This window comes from Falco biarmicus, chromosome 11 (assembly GCF_023638135.1).
Source record: "Falco biarmicus isolate bFalBia1 chromosome 11, bFalBia1.pri, whole genome shotgun sequence".
In the NCBI taxonomy this organism is placed as follows: Eukaryota; Metazoa; Chordata; class Aves; order Falconiformes; family Falconidae; genus Falco; species Falco biarmicus.
Window position 1 is genome coordinate 28,013,299 of NC_079298.1, and position 17,636 is coordinate 28,030,934.

General features: G+C 42.8%; 1 protein-coding gene across 2 annotated transcripts in view; it reads left to right on the top strand.

The window, feature by feature from the left end:
• Positions 1-17,636, top strand: part of ATF6 (activating transcription factor 6) — an 81,641-nt gene that overhangs the window by 31,939 nt on the left and 32,066 nt on the right. The window contains exon 14 of one of the 2 annotated variants that reach the window (XM_056355566.1): positions 902-1,013. In XM_056355566.1, coding sequence (XP_056211541.1) covers positions 902-1,013 — 112 coding nt within the window. Of the gene's footprint in view, positions 1-898; positions 1,014-17,636 lie in introns of both variants that reach the window. The other variant, XM_056355565.1, reaches the window with a different exon arrangement.

A 17,636-nucleotide genomic window follows, 5' to 3' on the forward strand; every position in this document is an offset into this window, starting at 1 on the left:
AACATACCAAAATAATCTGAATTAGCCACCATAGTTTAAACACTGTGTCAGCAGAAGACAGCTCGGGAGGGATAGCCTAATCAGTGTGTTTGCCACAAATACTGCAAACAGACGGTATGCTATTAAAGTGGGAAAGAATTAAAATGACTGGTTGAAGGTCCAGCTAATGGTGTGTGTAAGTACAGCTTTCCAGTTTGATTAAATATGTTACTTTTGAATGAGATTGGAGAAGTACACATGATAGCAGTATGTGCAAGGAATTTCTCACCTTTCAGAGATAAACAATGGATAAGTACTAGGATTGTATGACTTGCCAGTGTTCTGGCTTAGGATGATGTCTGATACATGTAAGACAAGAATTGTGGGGAAAAAAAAAAAAAAAGGGAGTGAGAGAGAAGGTGGGGTTCTCACTTGTCAGTAAATGAAAAGCTCTGTTTATACTTTGCACTTATTTCAATTTGAGTGGTTTGGATTCTTAGCAGTAAAAAGAAAATTAATAAATGTTTTGATTTTTTTATTTATTTTGAAATTACATTTCATTCTAAAATTTGCTAAAAAAACTATTTTCAGAAGTCATCACAATTTCTCAGATACTTTAGGTTGACTTGAAACTTTTTTTTTCTCCTGTTGAGCTAGCAAGCAGATTTTTGCCAGCCTGAAAAACATGAATAAAATCAAGGCTGGAAAAGTTTTCCACAGCAAGACCTTTAAAGTACCTTGAACTTTCAAAAAATGCCTAGTAGTTTTACTGTTTTCACCTGTGTTTAATGTTCCTTATGCTTCTCTCAATGGATGAAGAGCTGCTGTTCTTTTGAATATCAGGTCTTTAAAGTCATTGTCTCACTGAAGTTAACTGTCTTGTCTAAAATAATTACCTTCCCCCCCCTCTTTATTTCAGCAGGAACTCAGGGAATGAATTGCAAGTGTATTACGCCTCTCCAAGGAGCTATCAAGATTTTTTTGAAGCTATTCGCAGAAGGGAAGATACATTCTACGTGGTGTCATTTCGCAGAGTAAGTATAGTAGTTGTTCAGTATTGCCTTTTATGTGTATCCATAAGTCTGTTTCTGACGCTGAGTGTCTTTCTTTAGAATACAAAAGATGACCTAGCCAAGGTTGAAGCTAAATGTGTTTCTTCAGAAGTGACACTTCTGTACGTCCTTTACTGTAATATGGCCAGATCATGCATGGTCTTTGCAAAATATGCCCATCACAGTTAGGAATGGGAAGAGGGCTTTGCAGAAAACATTGTAGTGCTGGGACAAGGCAGCACAAAATTGCATGAACCTTGTGGTTAAATACTTGTGCATGGGTAGCAGTCCAATAATCAGAATAGTTAACTGGATATTTATTTTAATGGGTGCATAAACCTTCTGTGCTTCTGGGTATAGGAATAAATGTACCCTATGCACAAATTATTTCTGCTAGCTTAACATAATATTATTTCTGCCTTCCCCTATAACACTTGCATTTGCAGATTTTATGTGTCGCATATTGCAGCTGTACAGGCCTGTGTGCAGTGGCACATTTTTTCTGCTGTTTTGTGACTTCTAAGTCAAGACAGATGAGCAGTGCTGCTGTGGGTGCTGGAATACAGCATAGGCTTGTGCTACAGCTTTGTCAGGCACAGCCTCACATCTGCAGCATAGTTAGTGACAGTACAAGCTGTTTTAAAATGGAATTCCAGGTGTTTGATGGCACTTTCTGTACTGCAAGCCTGGGTGGTGTTGAAGCCAGAACAGCTGCAGCAGTGAGAAGCTGCTTGGGATCTGGTGATAGAAATGATCATGGCAAACAGTGGTTGAAACACCAGCTGGGGGTTGGGAGAGTTTATTCCCTCCCTTTTGCAGAGGTCTTGATGAGTCCTTAGACATGTCTGTAATGCATATTTGTCCCTGGCTTGAACCTGGGGTCTTGGCTTATGAAGCCTCCTGCCTTGCTGTTTTGCAGTTGTGATATTAGATGAGAATTGTTATATGCATGCTCGTGCCCAGCCATGGTTTTCCTAGGACCCTGCAACTCTCCATTTGTTTCCTTATCATAGAGTGTCCTGAGAGGTGTCCCAAGGTGGTGGGGAACAAGCAATTGCTACTAGAACAGCTCATCCAGCTACAACCAATTCAGTGTAAGAGCACACAGATAAGCATAACTAGTTTTAGCTGTTTCTGTGTTGTCATTATTCTGCCAATTTGTAGATGCCATAGGTACATAGGTAACACAACCACGTTCAATATGCTTTGCGGTAGCTTTGTTAATTTGTGAGATACATGTCTTTAGAAAAGGTTCAGGCAAAATAAAAATAACGTTGCTCTTGTTAGGATTAGGGTTTTATGCAGAGTAGAAACATGAAGTTAGTTTCCAGTCTTGGGATTACTGGGTTGTGTCACAAGGCTGGAATTTTGTTATTAAATGTTTGGCATGTTCTGCTGTTCTTTCAGCTAGCAACACAAATAGAGCCGGCATCAGGCTCCACATATCCTGAGGATGAGTAGAAGGGGGTGGAGGATTGATTATAAAAGTTTTTCTGGAAACTCAGAACAAAAAGCAAAATAGCGTTGTCTAGTTCTTCCTTTGCGGCCGTTGCTCTAGTCCACCTGAATGCATGTACTGGTACATGGGCTCTGTTTATGCTGTCGGATTAATGACCTGGAAGTTGTCAGCTCTCATTTCAACTTGCAGAGCTGTCCTTGGAAACAGTGTGTCTTGTGCCGCAGAATCCCTACTGCTTGGCTCTGCTTTATTGCAAGGAGAGGTGCAGGGACTTTAACCATCCATGAAGTTTATTTGGTAGCAAAGCTGTTGGTATTTCTGTTTTATGAATGAAAAATGTCCTCAAATTGAAGGCATTTTACGCATTACCTCATTTATTATTTTAACAGGGCAAACCTGATCTAGTGACAAGCTCTGCCCTGAGGCACTTTTAAATGACTTGCTTGGATTCTTTTGTGAGTGCAGAAGAAAGGACTCCTGCACAGCCCGAGGGAGGGCTGCTATCAGCAGGCCCCCAGCCACGAGGTGCCCTTTCACCTTCTCCTGAGTACCGCTGGCTCATTTTCTTTGGACCACAATTCCCTTTTCACTAATGATTAGGAGCTGAGAGAGGGGACTGGTTTCCTCCTCAGCGTTCACTTGTGTTGCTTGCTTACTTGTCCAAGTTAGGAGGTGGGGTCTGGAGATGATAGACTTTGTTCTCTCTGGCTGTTTGCCATGCAGACGCTCCCAAACACTCAGTAAGCTGTTAACAGCCATATACAAGAGAATAGGCATCATCCAGTTAAGAGTTCTAGGATATGGATGGTTCTGGTATTGGTGATGGTCCTGCTCCAAGTGCGAGGTGGGACTGGATCTCCAGAGATGCCTTCTACCTGATGTCTCTGGGATCCTCTTACCACACGCTATCTGCTCTGTGTGCAGTATCATCTCTCCTGGGTGCATGTGCTGAAACATAATTCCTTTTTTGTGTGTCTTCTGCATGTTCTCACTTGCACTGCAGGAGCTGTGACCTGAGTTCCTTGGATTTTCTAGAAAATGGGATTTGCTGGGGCTGCCCATACCTCTCATGCAGTAAGACTCAGCCAGGGCTTCTGGAGACACAGGGTAGAGAGGAGCAAAGTTCACACGTACTGTGTCATCCTCTGGTACTGCTTGTACCTGTAAGACTGAATTTCTCATGATCTCATCGATTTGATTTTCTTTCCTTGCCTTGGAAGGCTTGCATGTCTGTATGTTTACAGTTGGAATTTGATTTTGTTTTTAAGGAGGAGAGAAGAAAATAAAGTAGTATTTGGTTCAGCTGAGTCCACACAAGAAGCAGGGCTTTCACTCTGGGGAGTCTAGAGAAGTTAATTTTCTCCTAGTGCCAGGGGAATCTGTAATGTCATTTTTAAACAAGAAGAAATGTGTAACTGACAGTGAGTAAAGAATTCTTGAACAGAAGCAGAGTAGTCTCCCAGCTCCGCCAGGCCTCAGCGGCCAACATCCCTCATAGGCAAGACTTGCCACCATTTATTTCTTGGGATGTTAACTTGTTAATTTAATTTTTTCTTGCTGCTTAACTTTTAGGAAACCATTGTTTTCAGCAGTCATTTAGCATTGCCTAAGCTGACACTTGGCAATGTAACAAAATGTGGGTTCCCAGCTGTATATCTTCACAGCTGTGCCTTCTGCTCCAGCACTCAAAACCTATGTCTTTGTAGCGTGCCTCTAATTGTGCTGTGTTGGGTTGGCTTTGGGAGCGTGTTCAGAGCTGAGAGGTCTGTGCAGCGGGTACCAAGAGAAAAGTTGTGCTTCTGTGAAAAGACTGTGGCAATTTGAGCTCTGCTGGAGCACGTTGGAGTCTCCAGCTGGCATTGAACCTTCCTTCCGTTTCCCCCGGGTCTGAGATGCAGGACTGAGAGCCTGTTGCTCTGCCAGCACCTTTGATTTCTGCCCTTTAATGTCTGTGATACCAAGTCTGCTTGATCTGTTCTAAAACCCCAGTGGAGCACAGCTATAAAATTCAAGTTAGTTAGTACAACATGCTGTGTCAGGAGGGAGATAGACACCTGGCTGCTGTTCTCCTGTAAGCCTGGCACCCAAACAGTTCTCTCTCAGAGCTCACATCTGTTTGGCCATGGAGTATTCAGACCTTGAGATTGTTTCTAGAATTACTTGAATAGCTAGGCTTAATTTGAAAGGTAATTAAGTAAATCATGGGAGAAAACAAATCTGTTCCAATTTACTTTGGCTGGTAAATGCCACTACAGATCATTCTGCTCTTCTGTGGTTAGCATCAGAGTCCCCGCAACTTGCGGTGGTTAAGTGGTAGATTTCCCCATCCTGGAAGACTCTGCCAGTGACCCTTTGATGACATCTCTGCAGGCTTATTAAAGACAGTGACTTTTTTAGGGTAAGGATGTAATTACTGTTTTTAAAGAAAGCGTGGCTTAAAGTTGTTTTCACTTGGGAAACTTAGAAGGCTACTAGCATTTCCTCTCACTATTTATTTCAAAGCACAAATCACTCCTGGTAGCAAAGTCGCCAATTACATTTAATGCAGCGTTTATACGCTATTGTACAGTATATTTCAGTAAAAAAATTAGATCTTAAAAGGTGATTCTGGTTATTATTTCTTAGAGCAAGACTGATGCTGGCCTTATGGAAATCAGTGGCAAGCCTTTACCAGCCTCAGTAGGACCAGAATTTCACTTTGTAACTTTCTGCTTCAGTGCCATGGCACTTCAACCATAGAGCTTCAGGGAAGTGTATTATTATGGGTGTGAATTTCTGGACTTACAAGCCAACATCTGCAATGAGCATTTAAGGATTTCTCAAATTCTACAAACAAACTTTCATTTAAGTCATTAAGCCAAATTTAAAGCAGAACTTTTGTTCATTCTTTGTGTGAACGCTCAATGTGCTAGAAATAAAAATATCTAGGTTGTGTTTTGCATTTGTTGGTAATAAGCCTGTGCTTGTGCTGTGTTAATTGAATTTGGGGTGATACTTTCAGACAGGTAAAGATTGTAATGCCTAGCTTTGACGTGCTTGTGTAGCAGTAGTTTGCTGTGCGGCACACACAATTCTGGCAATAGTTTGAATTTGTTCAGAGAGCACGAGTGAGGCAGGTTCCAATTCACTGCACTCTTGATGCCATCTACGTCCTGCAGGCGAAACTGCTTTGTAAGAAGTCGGCTTGAGATGATGTTTTGTAGCCAGAAATTCAGTCCTAACATATAATTTTCTCCTATTTTGTTGCACTTGACAATGGGTGGTTTTTACTGAACAAGAAGTTTTCTGCTGTTGACTTTGTTTGTGCATTTTTGTGGACTGGGATGTATAATTTGCTCTTTCATTCAGATAAAATACATTGATTAGACTCACATAGTCCTGCTGCTCCTAAAGACATGGTAGCTGTTTTATATGTTTGAGTCCTCTCGGTTTGCAACTGCTGCAAGTTAACATGCAGATTTTTGAAAGATTTTACAAAATCCCCTTGCTCTTGGGGAGCCTGAGCTTAGCTATGCAGAGCAAAAAATTACTTTACCCAGGATCCTAGTATTTTAAGGTCTTGTCCTATATTGTATACAGATGCTGAGAATAATACCTGTTGAAAGAATTGAGTCTTGGGGCATAGTATCCATGATAAAATTGCCTGTCTTTTTCAAAGCAGAGGTCACCCTTTAGCCTGTCTTCTCTGTGAGGTCAACCCTTGCCTCCCTGGGAAAATCTGAAAAAGCAAACAGTGTGTGTGATTGTGCTTCAGTATGCCCTGAAGCTCAGTGAGCCGGCCTCTGTCAAATTACAGTTGCATTTGACTTTCAAATTTGAAAATCCATTATGAAAACCTCCTGTTTCCATCTAAGGGTCTTGAGTGAAAATGAAGTCTGGACTGCTGCATTCTTTGTTATAAATTCCCTCTTTTCTGGCTAAACTGTGGATTCTCTCTGTGTCGAGAACTTTCTCCTCCCAAGTCCCAGGTGTCCCTGTGAAAACAGTGAAGCAAGCTTTCTTTTTGGTCTTCCTCAAACTGTCATCTGTTCGAGTGCAGAATATTTCTGGTAGGTGGGGAGCAGGGAGAGCTGACAGCATATCAAAGGGACTAAGAGGTGGTGGGGAAGAGGGTTCGCTGTCATCTTTTGCGTACTCAGCTGGGAAAGATGTTGCTTTTGGTAGCATCTTAGTCTAAAAACCTCCAGAAACAAGTTCAGGAATCTAAAATTAAGTCTAAAAATGTATGTTGGTATATAGAGCATAAATGGCCTTACCTCATTCCTGGAATTATCAAAATACACGTGTACGAGAACAACTCCACTCCCCATTTAGGTAACTGGGAACTCAAAAGAAGTATTTTTAGGTTTACAGCTACAGGCCAGCAGTTCTTTAAAAGCCTTTTCTATCAATGCCTTAGTGTTTTCCAGCAAAACCTCTGATCGCTTCATTATTTCTCACTTGTCACTCTGCAACACCTAGAAGTTGTGTTCCTATGTAAGAACATACTTTAAGGAGTGAAGCAGCGAAGGGCTCTGCGTGTGCTGCAGAGAGCGAGCAGGCTGAGCGGAGAAGGAAGGAAAGGAGCCAGGCAATGAGACATCTTGGATGTGCAGTGGGTGGGAGCCAAAGAGGAGCAGCCAGCAAGTACCAGCTGCAGTGTGGCCTCTTCTGGGCAGCAGCTGTTTGGCTCCGCCAGATGCAAACAGTGGTTAGGACGGACCGAAATGAGAATGCAAAACGCGTTTCTGAGAAGGGAGGTAATGCCTGTCGCATCAGACATCCTTTGGAAATGTCTGTTCTGTTCCCGGCTCTCCAAGACGTTTTGGAAGCAAAGTCTTAGTCACTCTGATTTTTATCTCCTTGGGTCCCTTTGAACCGCACTGTCCTCCAAATAAAATTGAGAATGAATGTGGTGTTGAGGACAAATGTATAAGCAGAGACAGAAAAGTCACTTGAGTCTCTCTGGCATGGAGCAAAAGATACTTTTGGGTTTTGTGTCTATAGTCTTGATTCGTTTGTCTTCTGTATGGTTGCTGGAACTTCATGAATCATATTAATGCCGTCACTGGACTACTTTCAGCGTTATATGTCCCAGGCCTAACTAATACTTTGCTATTTTTAAACTAGTATTTGGAAGGACAACATACACTGTAGATAATTATAGTGAAAATAAAACATACTGCAAAAAATGTCTCCAAAACCCAAACTGGTTGCAGACAGATGTGACCAGTAATAGTATACATGTATTTAAAATGTGCTGCAAGTTTGACAGACAAAGAGTTGTGGGCAAGAAGTAGAGGAAGATTGCTGGTTTTGGAAGGCCTCTGTAAAAGACCCACTGCTTATGAAATTGGTGTGGACATAGGCTAGAGGAGTATAATTGGGAAATGTGGGAGGAAGACGTGATTATAAAGTGGGAATTGCCTCCTTGGTAAAGGAAGTGACAGCAGTATCTCACTTATTAAGAACAGAGAACAGACAGTTGCAGACAACAAAGTCAGCAGGAACACAAGTTTTTCCACAAACAAGGAATGTGCATTCAGTTAGAGCAGGCAGGGGAAATGCAGCTCTGAAGCCGTTCCTTTCCTTCAGGAAATAACCCAAGTTTAATAATGCATTAATAATACTTTAATAATGCCAGATAATAATGTGTTTTTCTTTAATGACAACACAGTATTAATTGAAGAAAAATTGGCTCAGATTATTCTGAATGGTTCCCAGAAGGGAATGATGGGCTTTTGCTTATGATCTGTAGCAGTTTTTAGTTATGGAGTCGATGCTGACCGAGCCCTAACTGTATAAAGACATAAATGATACCTTCAACTCTCGAGCTGCAGTAGCCAGTAAAGCATTGACCTGTGTTTGGTAGGAATGAGCTGCTTCATGTAAAAAATGACCTTCATGATATTTCATTTGCCTTGAATGATAGTATGTGCAGCGAGCACTTTGAAATACCCATGCTTATTTTCTTAGTTGAACTTCATACTTCCACAGCTTCAGACTACTGTTTTTTTCTGTTCCTTTTCAGTTTTTATATCTGACAGCCCAGGCAGAGTCTTTACAAAAGTAAAATGTGTAGAACTGAGATGTTCTTGGTTTCATTTGGTAGTCTTTGTGTCCACAATAGAAATCCTACCTCTTAGTGAATGTTAATCATTACAGCGTTACATTTGAGAGCGTTATTTAAAATTTTAGGCACAGTTCTAGAGTTAATTCTGGTCAGATGAAGTTATTTGCTTCCAGTTTGAATTAATCCTTCTGCCAGATTTCTAGCTGGACAGCACACAAAGCTTATTTTATGAAGTAAGAGCCCAGGTGCTATTATGAGTGTATGCGGATTATCATCACCTCCCACTGGACCAAACAGAACACTTGTGGCTTCCAGGTTTTATTTTTAAATCACTTGTGCTCCTTAGGACAAGAAGTGTGATAAAATAGAAGTAAAATTAACTGTACATTTTTATCTTTCAGCTGGCTTTGAAACTCGTAGCTAGCTTTAAAACTGTTTGAGAGCGGAACATAAAATTTGTTTTCTACTTCTGGGACTCATGGTTGGTTGTGGCCTGTCTACCGGCATGAGTGATATAAAGACAGAGTAGTAGTTGCAGAAATTCACTTGCTCTTATAAAGTGTAGGAGTGTAAGGAGACTCTTTGGCACCTAAATCTTCTCTCTGTGAATACTAGAAAGCAGTAGGGCCTTCTCCCCAGAATGCAATCTATTTTTTCTTCACTGTGCTTTATCAGGATGGATCTGTTGCAGAAGTGTATGCTCTGTGGCTAAACACTCTTTCTTAAGAGTCCTGTATAGGTGTGTCTGCCTATGTCCATAGCAGCTTCTCACCACTTAATTCTTTCAAAATATACTTCCATACCAGCTTCCAGTAGGGTTGACTGGTAGTTAAAGCGGAGAGATGGATCTGAGAATGAGATCCTTTTGCTTCATGCCTGATATGGCTTGCTCCTTACCGCGTAGTTGGATAAACTCCAGTTTCGCCAGCATAGCTAATGGAATCTGTCCGGCTTTGGGTCAGTGATAAAAGAATTTGGAATACCTTGGGCTAAGCCAAGAGATTTTTCATGTTGGAATCCACTGTTCAGGAAATCCTCTTTGTGTTTTGATTGCAAATGTTAAAATGTGCTTACGAATAATTCTGGCCCTAGAAAATACTTTTTTCTCATCAAGAGAAGGCAAAGCTATGCTGGAGGGGCACATGAACAACCCAAACAGCATGTTGCACCACGGTGAGCCGGAGGTGGAAATGGCCTGTCTGTTAAATCCCATGGGCCACTGCCCCTGGAGTTTGGTTAGCAAAGCTCCGCTAAGCGTTGCATTGCATAAGTGATTATTATTGTTCCCTGGTTTTGTGACTATCCAAAATAAGGTTTGAAGTGTCAGCTGTCTCAAACAGAGGTGGTATCCAATATGAGGAAAACAGTCTAAGCTGGGTGCAGACTGAGAGCTCACTGTGTGCAAGGAAGGTACACAGGCTGCCTTCTCTGGATCTAAGTCCGGCAAAGCTTCTGTGTATTACACTGTTAATACTCTCTGAGGCTCCAGAAGTGGACATTCCCAAGCTGTTCCTCACTGAGGGTTCCTTCCTTGAACCTTGGCCAGTGTGGAGGTTCCTGGGTTGAGTCACTTGTTAGCATCTGGGAGGCCCTGGTTTAATATCCTTTCCAGGAAACCAGTACAGAGCTCTCCTGCTGTCTAAGAACAGTCTTAAATGCTTGGACCTGGGGTTTTACATCAGGATCAGGAACTCAGCAGGTAATCACTGGGCAGGTGACTGCTGGAAAATGAGGTTGAAAAGGAACCATTTTGCTGTCTCAGGTAGGTCTGGGGCCAGTGTCTCCAGAAGAGTATCTTCTTGCCATCAGGGAAACACACTGTGGGTTTATCTTTCCTTTCGTAAACCATCTGTTTGGTATTTGCTTACCAGATGTAAGCTGTAACTCCCCAGCAGGCAACCAAGGTGCTGCATACGGTCTAGGCAAGAGGTTTCCTAACTTCACAAGCTCAGTTTCTGAAGGGGCAGCTTAGAGAAATGCGTACAAAAATTAAACAGGACATAAACATGCTGTCATTTGGAGAAAAAGGGACAGATGCAGCAGTGTAACACTCTGCAGTACACATTCTTGGTGTAAAATTTTGACAAAAGCAGTTACTTGTGGCTCTAGGAGAGTAAGAGGAGGTGTGAAGAACTACATTTACACAAGCACAAGGGAACTCTTCAGGTTCAGGCTGAACACAAAGGTGATACTACAAATGCTAAAAAAGGAGCATTAAGCCAGCTGGGTAAACTGTTGCAGTGTTGTGAACAGGGTATTTCTGTTTCAGTGTAAAGCTGGTTAGTGTCCGTTTGGTATGGCAGTCCAGGATGAGGGCTTTACCTACATCGTGTGACTTGTCAAAAGGATGTAACAAATGCATGTAGAAAGTGGTTCGTCTCTACTTCATTCTCATTGTCTTGCACACATGTGTCTGCAAACAGGAGAGTACCGCTGCAGACCTTGTCAGGGAGAGCAGCCTGATGTCCTGTATGTTCTCAAATATTAGCATTTAGTTCCCTACAGCGCTGCTGTTCCTCCTCAGCCATCCTGGCAGTTACAACCGCTACCATCCATTAGCCTCCTGTGGATTAGCACTTCTTCACCTGGATCAAAACTGACAACCCTTAATATAGTCTCTCCAAATCTCGATAGCTGATTTAAGAATTCACCGGTTTGTTTAGAAAAGCCACTCCCAGTAACTTAATTCACATAGGAAAAAGACACCTAAGAACAAGAATGGTCTGTAAAAGAAGGAAAATAAACCCAGAACCCTGTACCTCGGCTACGGCACCTTTTGTTTGATTCTGTTACAGATCACCTTTATCTGCTTGCAGTGCTTTTTCTGTTTGAAAACAGAAATCCTGACAAAGCCTTGATGCAGCTGCTTTGGCTTGTATGAAATTACAGTGTCGAATCTGACCCATCAAACGATGCGTTGCTGTGCTCTTTGTCTGTGTTTCCCTCCCAGTAATGGCATGTGCAGTTGTTACAGGGCTGTGTGCACTTTTGATATCCTTATAAACAGATTTCTGTGTGATCAGAGGGAGAGAGGAAAATGATCTGCAGCTCGGGGACTGCCTGGAGTTCAGGTTGCCTTTGTGCAGGTCAGGGATAGCTCTGCAGAGCCGGGAGAGGTTCAGAGGGCAAGAGGGAATGGAGATGAAAGGGAGCACATCCACCAGGATGAAGTAACCTCAGGCTCTTGCTCTTCTGTATACCCTCACGTTGAGGGTCTGATTAGGTGTTTTCATTGAAGAGTTGGGGTAAAAGAGAACGGAGACTACACATACTGAATTGGTTAATGACAAGCTGAGTGGCCCTCCAGCTGTGCTGGTGGAGAGGATTAGTAGTTAGTGCCTTCAGGGTGCTCAGTACCTTTCTGATGTTTTGCAGTAATTGTGGTGAGTCCAGGATGTTCTAGCTTTTTGTGTAGAATTAAAACCACTACAGTAGTAAGAAGAGGGGAGGGTTCATATGGGAGCGTAGTTCAGATGATTAAAAAAGTGCCGGTGCAATTGATGCTATCCACATAGTGAAATCAGTTATTTTGCCATAGTGTTTGTAGCCTCAGTGTCTAATGATGTACTTACTCGTCTGAAAACCTTCATGCATCATTCTTCACATCCTCCTTCTATGATTAGAATTCCAGTGGAGCCTTTCTTTGACCTGAAAGTCCCCCGTATTTTGGAACAGTTGGAAAAGCTGGAAACTCCACTGGCTTGGTGAAATGTTGTCAATGGGACAGTTCATTTTTAAAACCCACATCTATGAAAACACAGCTTCTGTGGTTCTCTGATATGGTTGCATCATACTTTGCAGGATATTGGCAGAAAATGTTGAAATTAGCTTGAGACTTCTTGTTTCACAAGCAAAATGTATGTAATTAGAGGACTTCAAGGCAAACGCATTTATTGTATTTCTAGGTGTTTAAGTTAGTGGTGCATATCAAGTGAGATATGCACAGATAAATGCGGAGAACTGCACACATTCATTTGTTTGGTATCACTGGCACCATCTCCCTTTACACCAGAGCTTCTCAATAATCCTTAATGAAAAATATTTTGTAAAAATCCGCTTACAGTCTTGTGCAGTATTGCCATTTTGTTTTTCACTTGCTAACAATTGCACTCAAACTGTGAATGTTCACAGAACTGTGGGAGTGTGCTGGAGGGACCTCTGCAGCTCTCTAGTCTGAAGTGAGACTGTTGTCAGCACTAGATCAGATCAGCTCTGGCTTGATCTAGCCAAGTCTTGGGACCCTCCGAAGACAGGGAGACCCTCCACCTCTGCGGCGACCCATTGCAGGGCTGCACCACCTGGCAGGGGAAGAATCTGAATGTCCCAAACCACTGCGCTTGGCGTGTCATCTGGTGCTATGGAATTTGGCTCTGATTTCTCTGTAACTCCCTTCAGGTAGTTGTAGGTAGCTCCTAGGTAGGCCCCCTTGTCTCCTCTCCAGCAGACCACATCCTAGCCCAGCTCCCTTCATCTCTTTTCCCAGACCACGTCCCCCAGACCCTGACCATCTTCATAGCCTCTGCTGGCCCCTCTCCAGTTTCCCCACATCCACCTTTGCCTGGGAGAAGGGGACCCAAAACTTTACATGGTATTCCAGCTATGGTCTCACCAGTGCTGAACAGAAGGTGACAAAACTTTCCTCAATGCCCTGGCTGTGCTGCCTAGATGTGGCCTGGGGTTGCTTGACTTGCAGTGTTCCTCCAGTACTTCTGTTTTTCTTCCTTGATTTCTCTGCATCTGGGTGTTTTTTCTTAAATCATTTTGCAGACTGCTGTTGCTGCTTTATGGACTACCAGGCACCACAAATTCTCGTGCACTGCGTAAGGCTTCTTCTCCACTCAATGGAGGCAAAAAAGCTCCCCTCAATTTTTCCCACCTGTCCCAAACACCTACTATTGCATGGACTGAATTTCCTTCCAGAGGTGCCTCTCTCCTTCTGTAGATTTGGAAGGGAGCCTAGACGACTCTGTCAGACAGCTAAAGCTGGAAAAAATTAATCTCATCCTAAGTGGGGACATGAAAGGCTTCTATTTGCTCAAGCCGTTATGTTTTAAATGTGGTTGAGAGTTGGCAAGTACTGATAGAAGAAAACACATGGGTCTCCAGGAAGAGAGACAGGGCCAGCCTGAAAGCTGTAGCCTGATGTGTCTTTTGAGTAGCAAGCATCTCTCTACATTTCTATCTTCCTGAAGCTGACCTTTCACTTTCTTTAATCTAATCTGGTGCCTGTGATCTTGCTAATTCAATTGCTGTGGCAGACAGGCAGTTACTCACATGGTCAGTCACAAGATGGACAAGGAGTGCGATGTTCTTGCACCACCTGATATCCCTGTTTATCCTTTATCAGTCAGGCATCAGACCAGGACCCAAGTAAATTATTGTTGTCACAAGAGAAAGCTTTTTTTAAGGAAACTGCTGTTTTGGTCACAAAAAGTGCATAGTGCTTTGTCTCCATCACAGGGCTGTAAGGTTAGATGGCTTGTATGAGTTCCTACAGCACTGTAGTGAAAAAAAAAATAAAATGCTGTGCTTTCACACTGTTCGAAGTTGGATGATTTCTTCTCTTTCCTAGCTACATGAGCAGCTTCCAGGATTTTTTAAGGGTAAAGACCAGTGAGTCAATTAAACATTTTGCCATCACCAGAAAGGAGAGTTCCTGTTGTCAGTGTTCCCTTGGTTGTGTGTGCTCTTGTCAGATCCATCCTTGAGCCATTTTATCGTGTGGGCAGAAAAACAGCCTGAAGAGTTCAGGGGACTTGCAGGAGGGTCTGACGATTGCCAGAAGGTTGGCAGGGAAGGTGCAAGGACTGAGGGACGCTGAAGGAACCCTCTGTTTCTGGTGGCCATGGGGGTCTGATTGCTCAGCCCACCTGTAGGCTATGCCCAGCCATTCTAAAGTGCACTTTTGTAAGGTAGGTTGGGGGTGATGAAGGAAGCATCCTCAACATCAGGCACCCAAGATCCTTTTTGCCACCGAGTGTGAGTTAATTGTGTAAGTTATTTATGCCTTTTAAGGCCATTTCCATCAGGTTGTTTTTGTGTTTTGGTTTGAGGTTTTCTTTTTCGGGGAAAAAATGTTAGATATCTGTAGACCCTCTTCCCCCCTTATAAAATTAAGTCTGTTTGTAGAACTGATTTACGTCTTCCTCAGCAACACTAGAAATTCAAACAGAGCAGGCACTTGGCAACAAAACTGGACTCAGAATTGAGATTTAGAAGTGAAACTTAGCTACAAATGTGAAGAGAAGGAAGCTCATCAGACTGGGGTAAATAAGAGTTATGCAAACCAACAGGCAAAATAATGAAAGGAAACTTCATCCTCTAGTTTTAACTGAGATTATTAGTAACAGAGGTGACAGCTTCTTTAATGTTATTATATTGACTATCTCTTTAATTAGAAGAAGCTATGAATAGTTGATATATCCTTAGCCATACAGATGTCCTGGGATCAGCAGAATGAGAAACATCTTCCAGCAAGCATCTCTAATGCAGTACACATTGCACAGATTAAAACGCTGCCGTCAAATTTGGATTCAGCCCACTGCATCTTGATATTAAAACCTTGTTGACTCTGAACCAACATTTGGGGAAAAACAAAAAGCAGCTTGGATCTGGAGCACCAGCCCTGGCCCGAGTGTGCCAGACCACCGTCCAGCCATCAGCAGCCTAGGAACTCTGCCTGTCCCTGCTGCCAAGACGTGCAGAGACGCACCCAAGTCTGGGCTGAAGTCATTACAGAGCTCTGGGTAAATCTAGGGGATTCAGACAAAAATGCAGTCTTCCTGCTGACTGAGAAGAATGTTTGTTTCCTTGTTATCTGGTTGTGTTTCTTTCTGTCTCTCTCGTGTTCCTTTATTCTTGAGCTTTTGACAGTGGCATTTGCACTCTGGGAAGTTTCTATAAAGGCATGCTTTTGTTCAGCTTTGGCAGAATGTGGAACAAGGGGGAAACAGTTTGCCATAGTGAAATCAGAGGATGGAGACGGTAGGTCAGTAGAGAAGGAAGAGCACCCGTTTCTTTGGCTTCCTTAGAGAGATGCTTCTAAAGCCGCTTTGACCGGCAGGAACTGACAGTGCAAATGGGACCTCAATTTTTAAAACCAGGTCAAAGGCAGTTTGCTGAAAGTACTGCCTGTGTTTATAAAACACCTTTCTGCCTGTGATCCAAAACATCATTTCTGCTGGGAGGCGATACCCCTACCTCAGTGAAGAAGAATTACCCTTGGCGAGGTTAAGAGGTATATTCAGGCACCTTGAGCACATGAGGCTAAGGGATGGGGGGCAGGAGGAAATCCCCAGAGGCTTAACTCTCACAATCAGTTGCTTTTCTCAGAAAATTGAGGGATAACAAATATTTTGAACAGATACTTTCCAGTCCTTCTGATGTATGTCTGTGTAGCTGATTCAACTTCCACAATTAGGAAAGGTTTGTTGCTAAATTCCTGTACATCTACTGCACTTTCAGGAGCAGCATCTCTTTGGCTGCAGATGAGAGTCGGGCTGCCACTGTCTGCTCGTGGGCAGTCGAAGGCGAACAGCAGCAAGTGCGGCTGTCCCAGTGGGGAAAACAGAGAGGGGCGTCCTCTGCTACTGCCCTTTGCCTTTCACTGCTTTTGGCCTAGAATTTAATTCAGACTGTTACTTTATTCTCTCCTGTCATTAGCGTTGAAAGCTATTCCTGGTTTTTGCCGCTCATTGCTTTCTGTTTTTTTGTTTCCTCCTCCATATGCATTACCCTCCCCAGTAAGTGTATTGCCAGGAAGTTAGAAGCAGTCACGGATCAGTAGATGGATCGGGAAAGGGAGAAAGTCACAGTAACTGTGATATATAAGTTGCTGTTGGCCAAATGTCATTTTATTCCCTCAGACCAGGTTTGAATCCAGTACTTAATGTCCTGGCTGCAAAGGACGCATATGTTCTTTTTTGCAGGCACTGAAATATGTTCTAAGATAAATCCCATGCTAGGTCTTTAGCTCAAGAATGCATCAGCTCACGTGCAGCATTTGGGCTAATGAACAGTTTTGGTCCTTTTGTAAAGTATGATGGAGCAGGTACCTACTTTTTAGAGTAATTAACAGCTTCTGTAAAATTGAGTTTTGCAGTCTAGCAGTATTTTCATCCAAAACTTTAACTGTGTATTCACCTGTGCACCAGTAATAAATATAATTGTTCTTTTCATGAGAACATCTTTTGGATCCATTTTATAAAAATTGCCCTTGAGACCGAATCCTGCATCTGTGTTGTGGTCTGTTCAGCTCTTTGCCTGAGCTGTCCAAGATGATGAGTCTGCTGCACTGACAACTGCAAGTGATCTACTTCTTGCCTTGCCGCTGTCTTACGTAGTGTGGAGATTCAATGAGAGATGCAAATAAATGATTTCTGTTGCTGAAGAAGGCAGTCATTTCAAACCAGGGCTGGATCTTGTGCCATATGTATTGTAGGACTGAACACACTGTGATCAAATGAATTGCCATGATTTAAAAAAAGGTTGAAGTCTGGACTCTACTTGGCAGTTGTTTCTGGTTAGGATTTTAAAGTTCTCTTGCGTTCCCTACTTACCTGGGGTGGGTGGGTGGTGGTGGTGTATTTTTGCTCTGTAAGAAAGGATGCTTTCTTCTCCTTTGAAGAGAAATTGTTTTGTCAGAAGAGTGTGCAGTCACAGATTGTGTGGCACTTCATGGGATTCTCATGTGTATGTAGCCCCGATTGCGATCAACATCTTCCTCATATGGTCTTTCCATGAGTGGTTTGCGAGTTAGTAAGACAGGGAAAGGGTGAGGTAGAAGTATAATCTTGACAGACTCTTCCAAATCTGAGACAAGGTCCTTACAGATCGTAGAGATGCTGGTTAGAAAGACCCTCTGGTCCAGCCTCCTGTGTGAAGGAAGGCTGTCACTGATGCTGTGTGAGGTTGGCTGTGGCATCATCAAGTGGGCTCTGAAGAGCTCTAAGGATGGAGGTCTCACCACAAAGTGAGATCAAAGTGTTGTGGTACTTCACTGTCCTTTGAACTCAGTCAGAACAGCAAGCAGAGGACAGCCATATTAGCAAATGGATTTTAAACCACAGTGTTATGTTGATCCAGCATTTGGAGA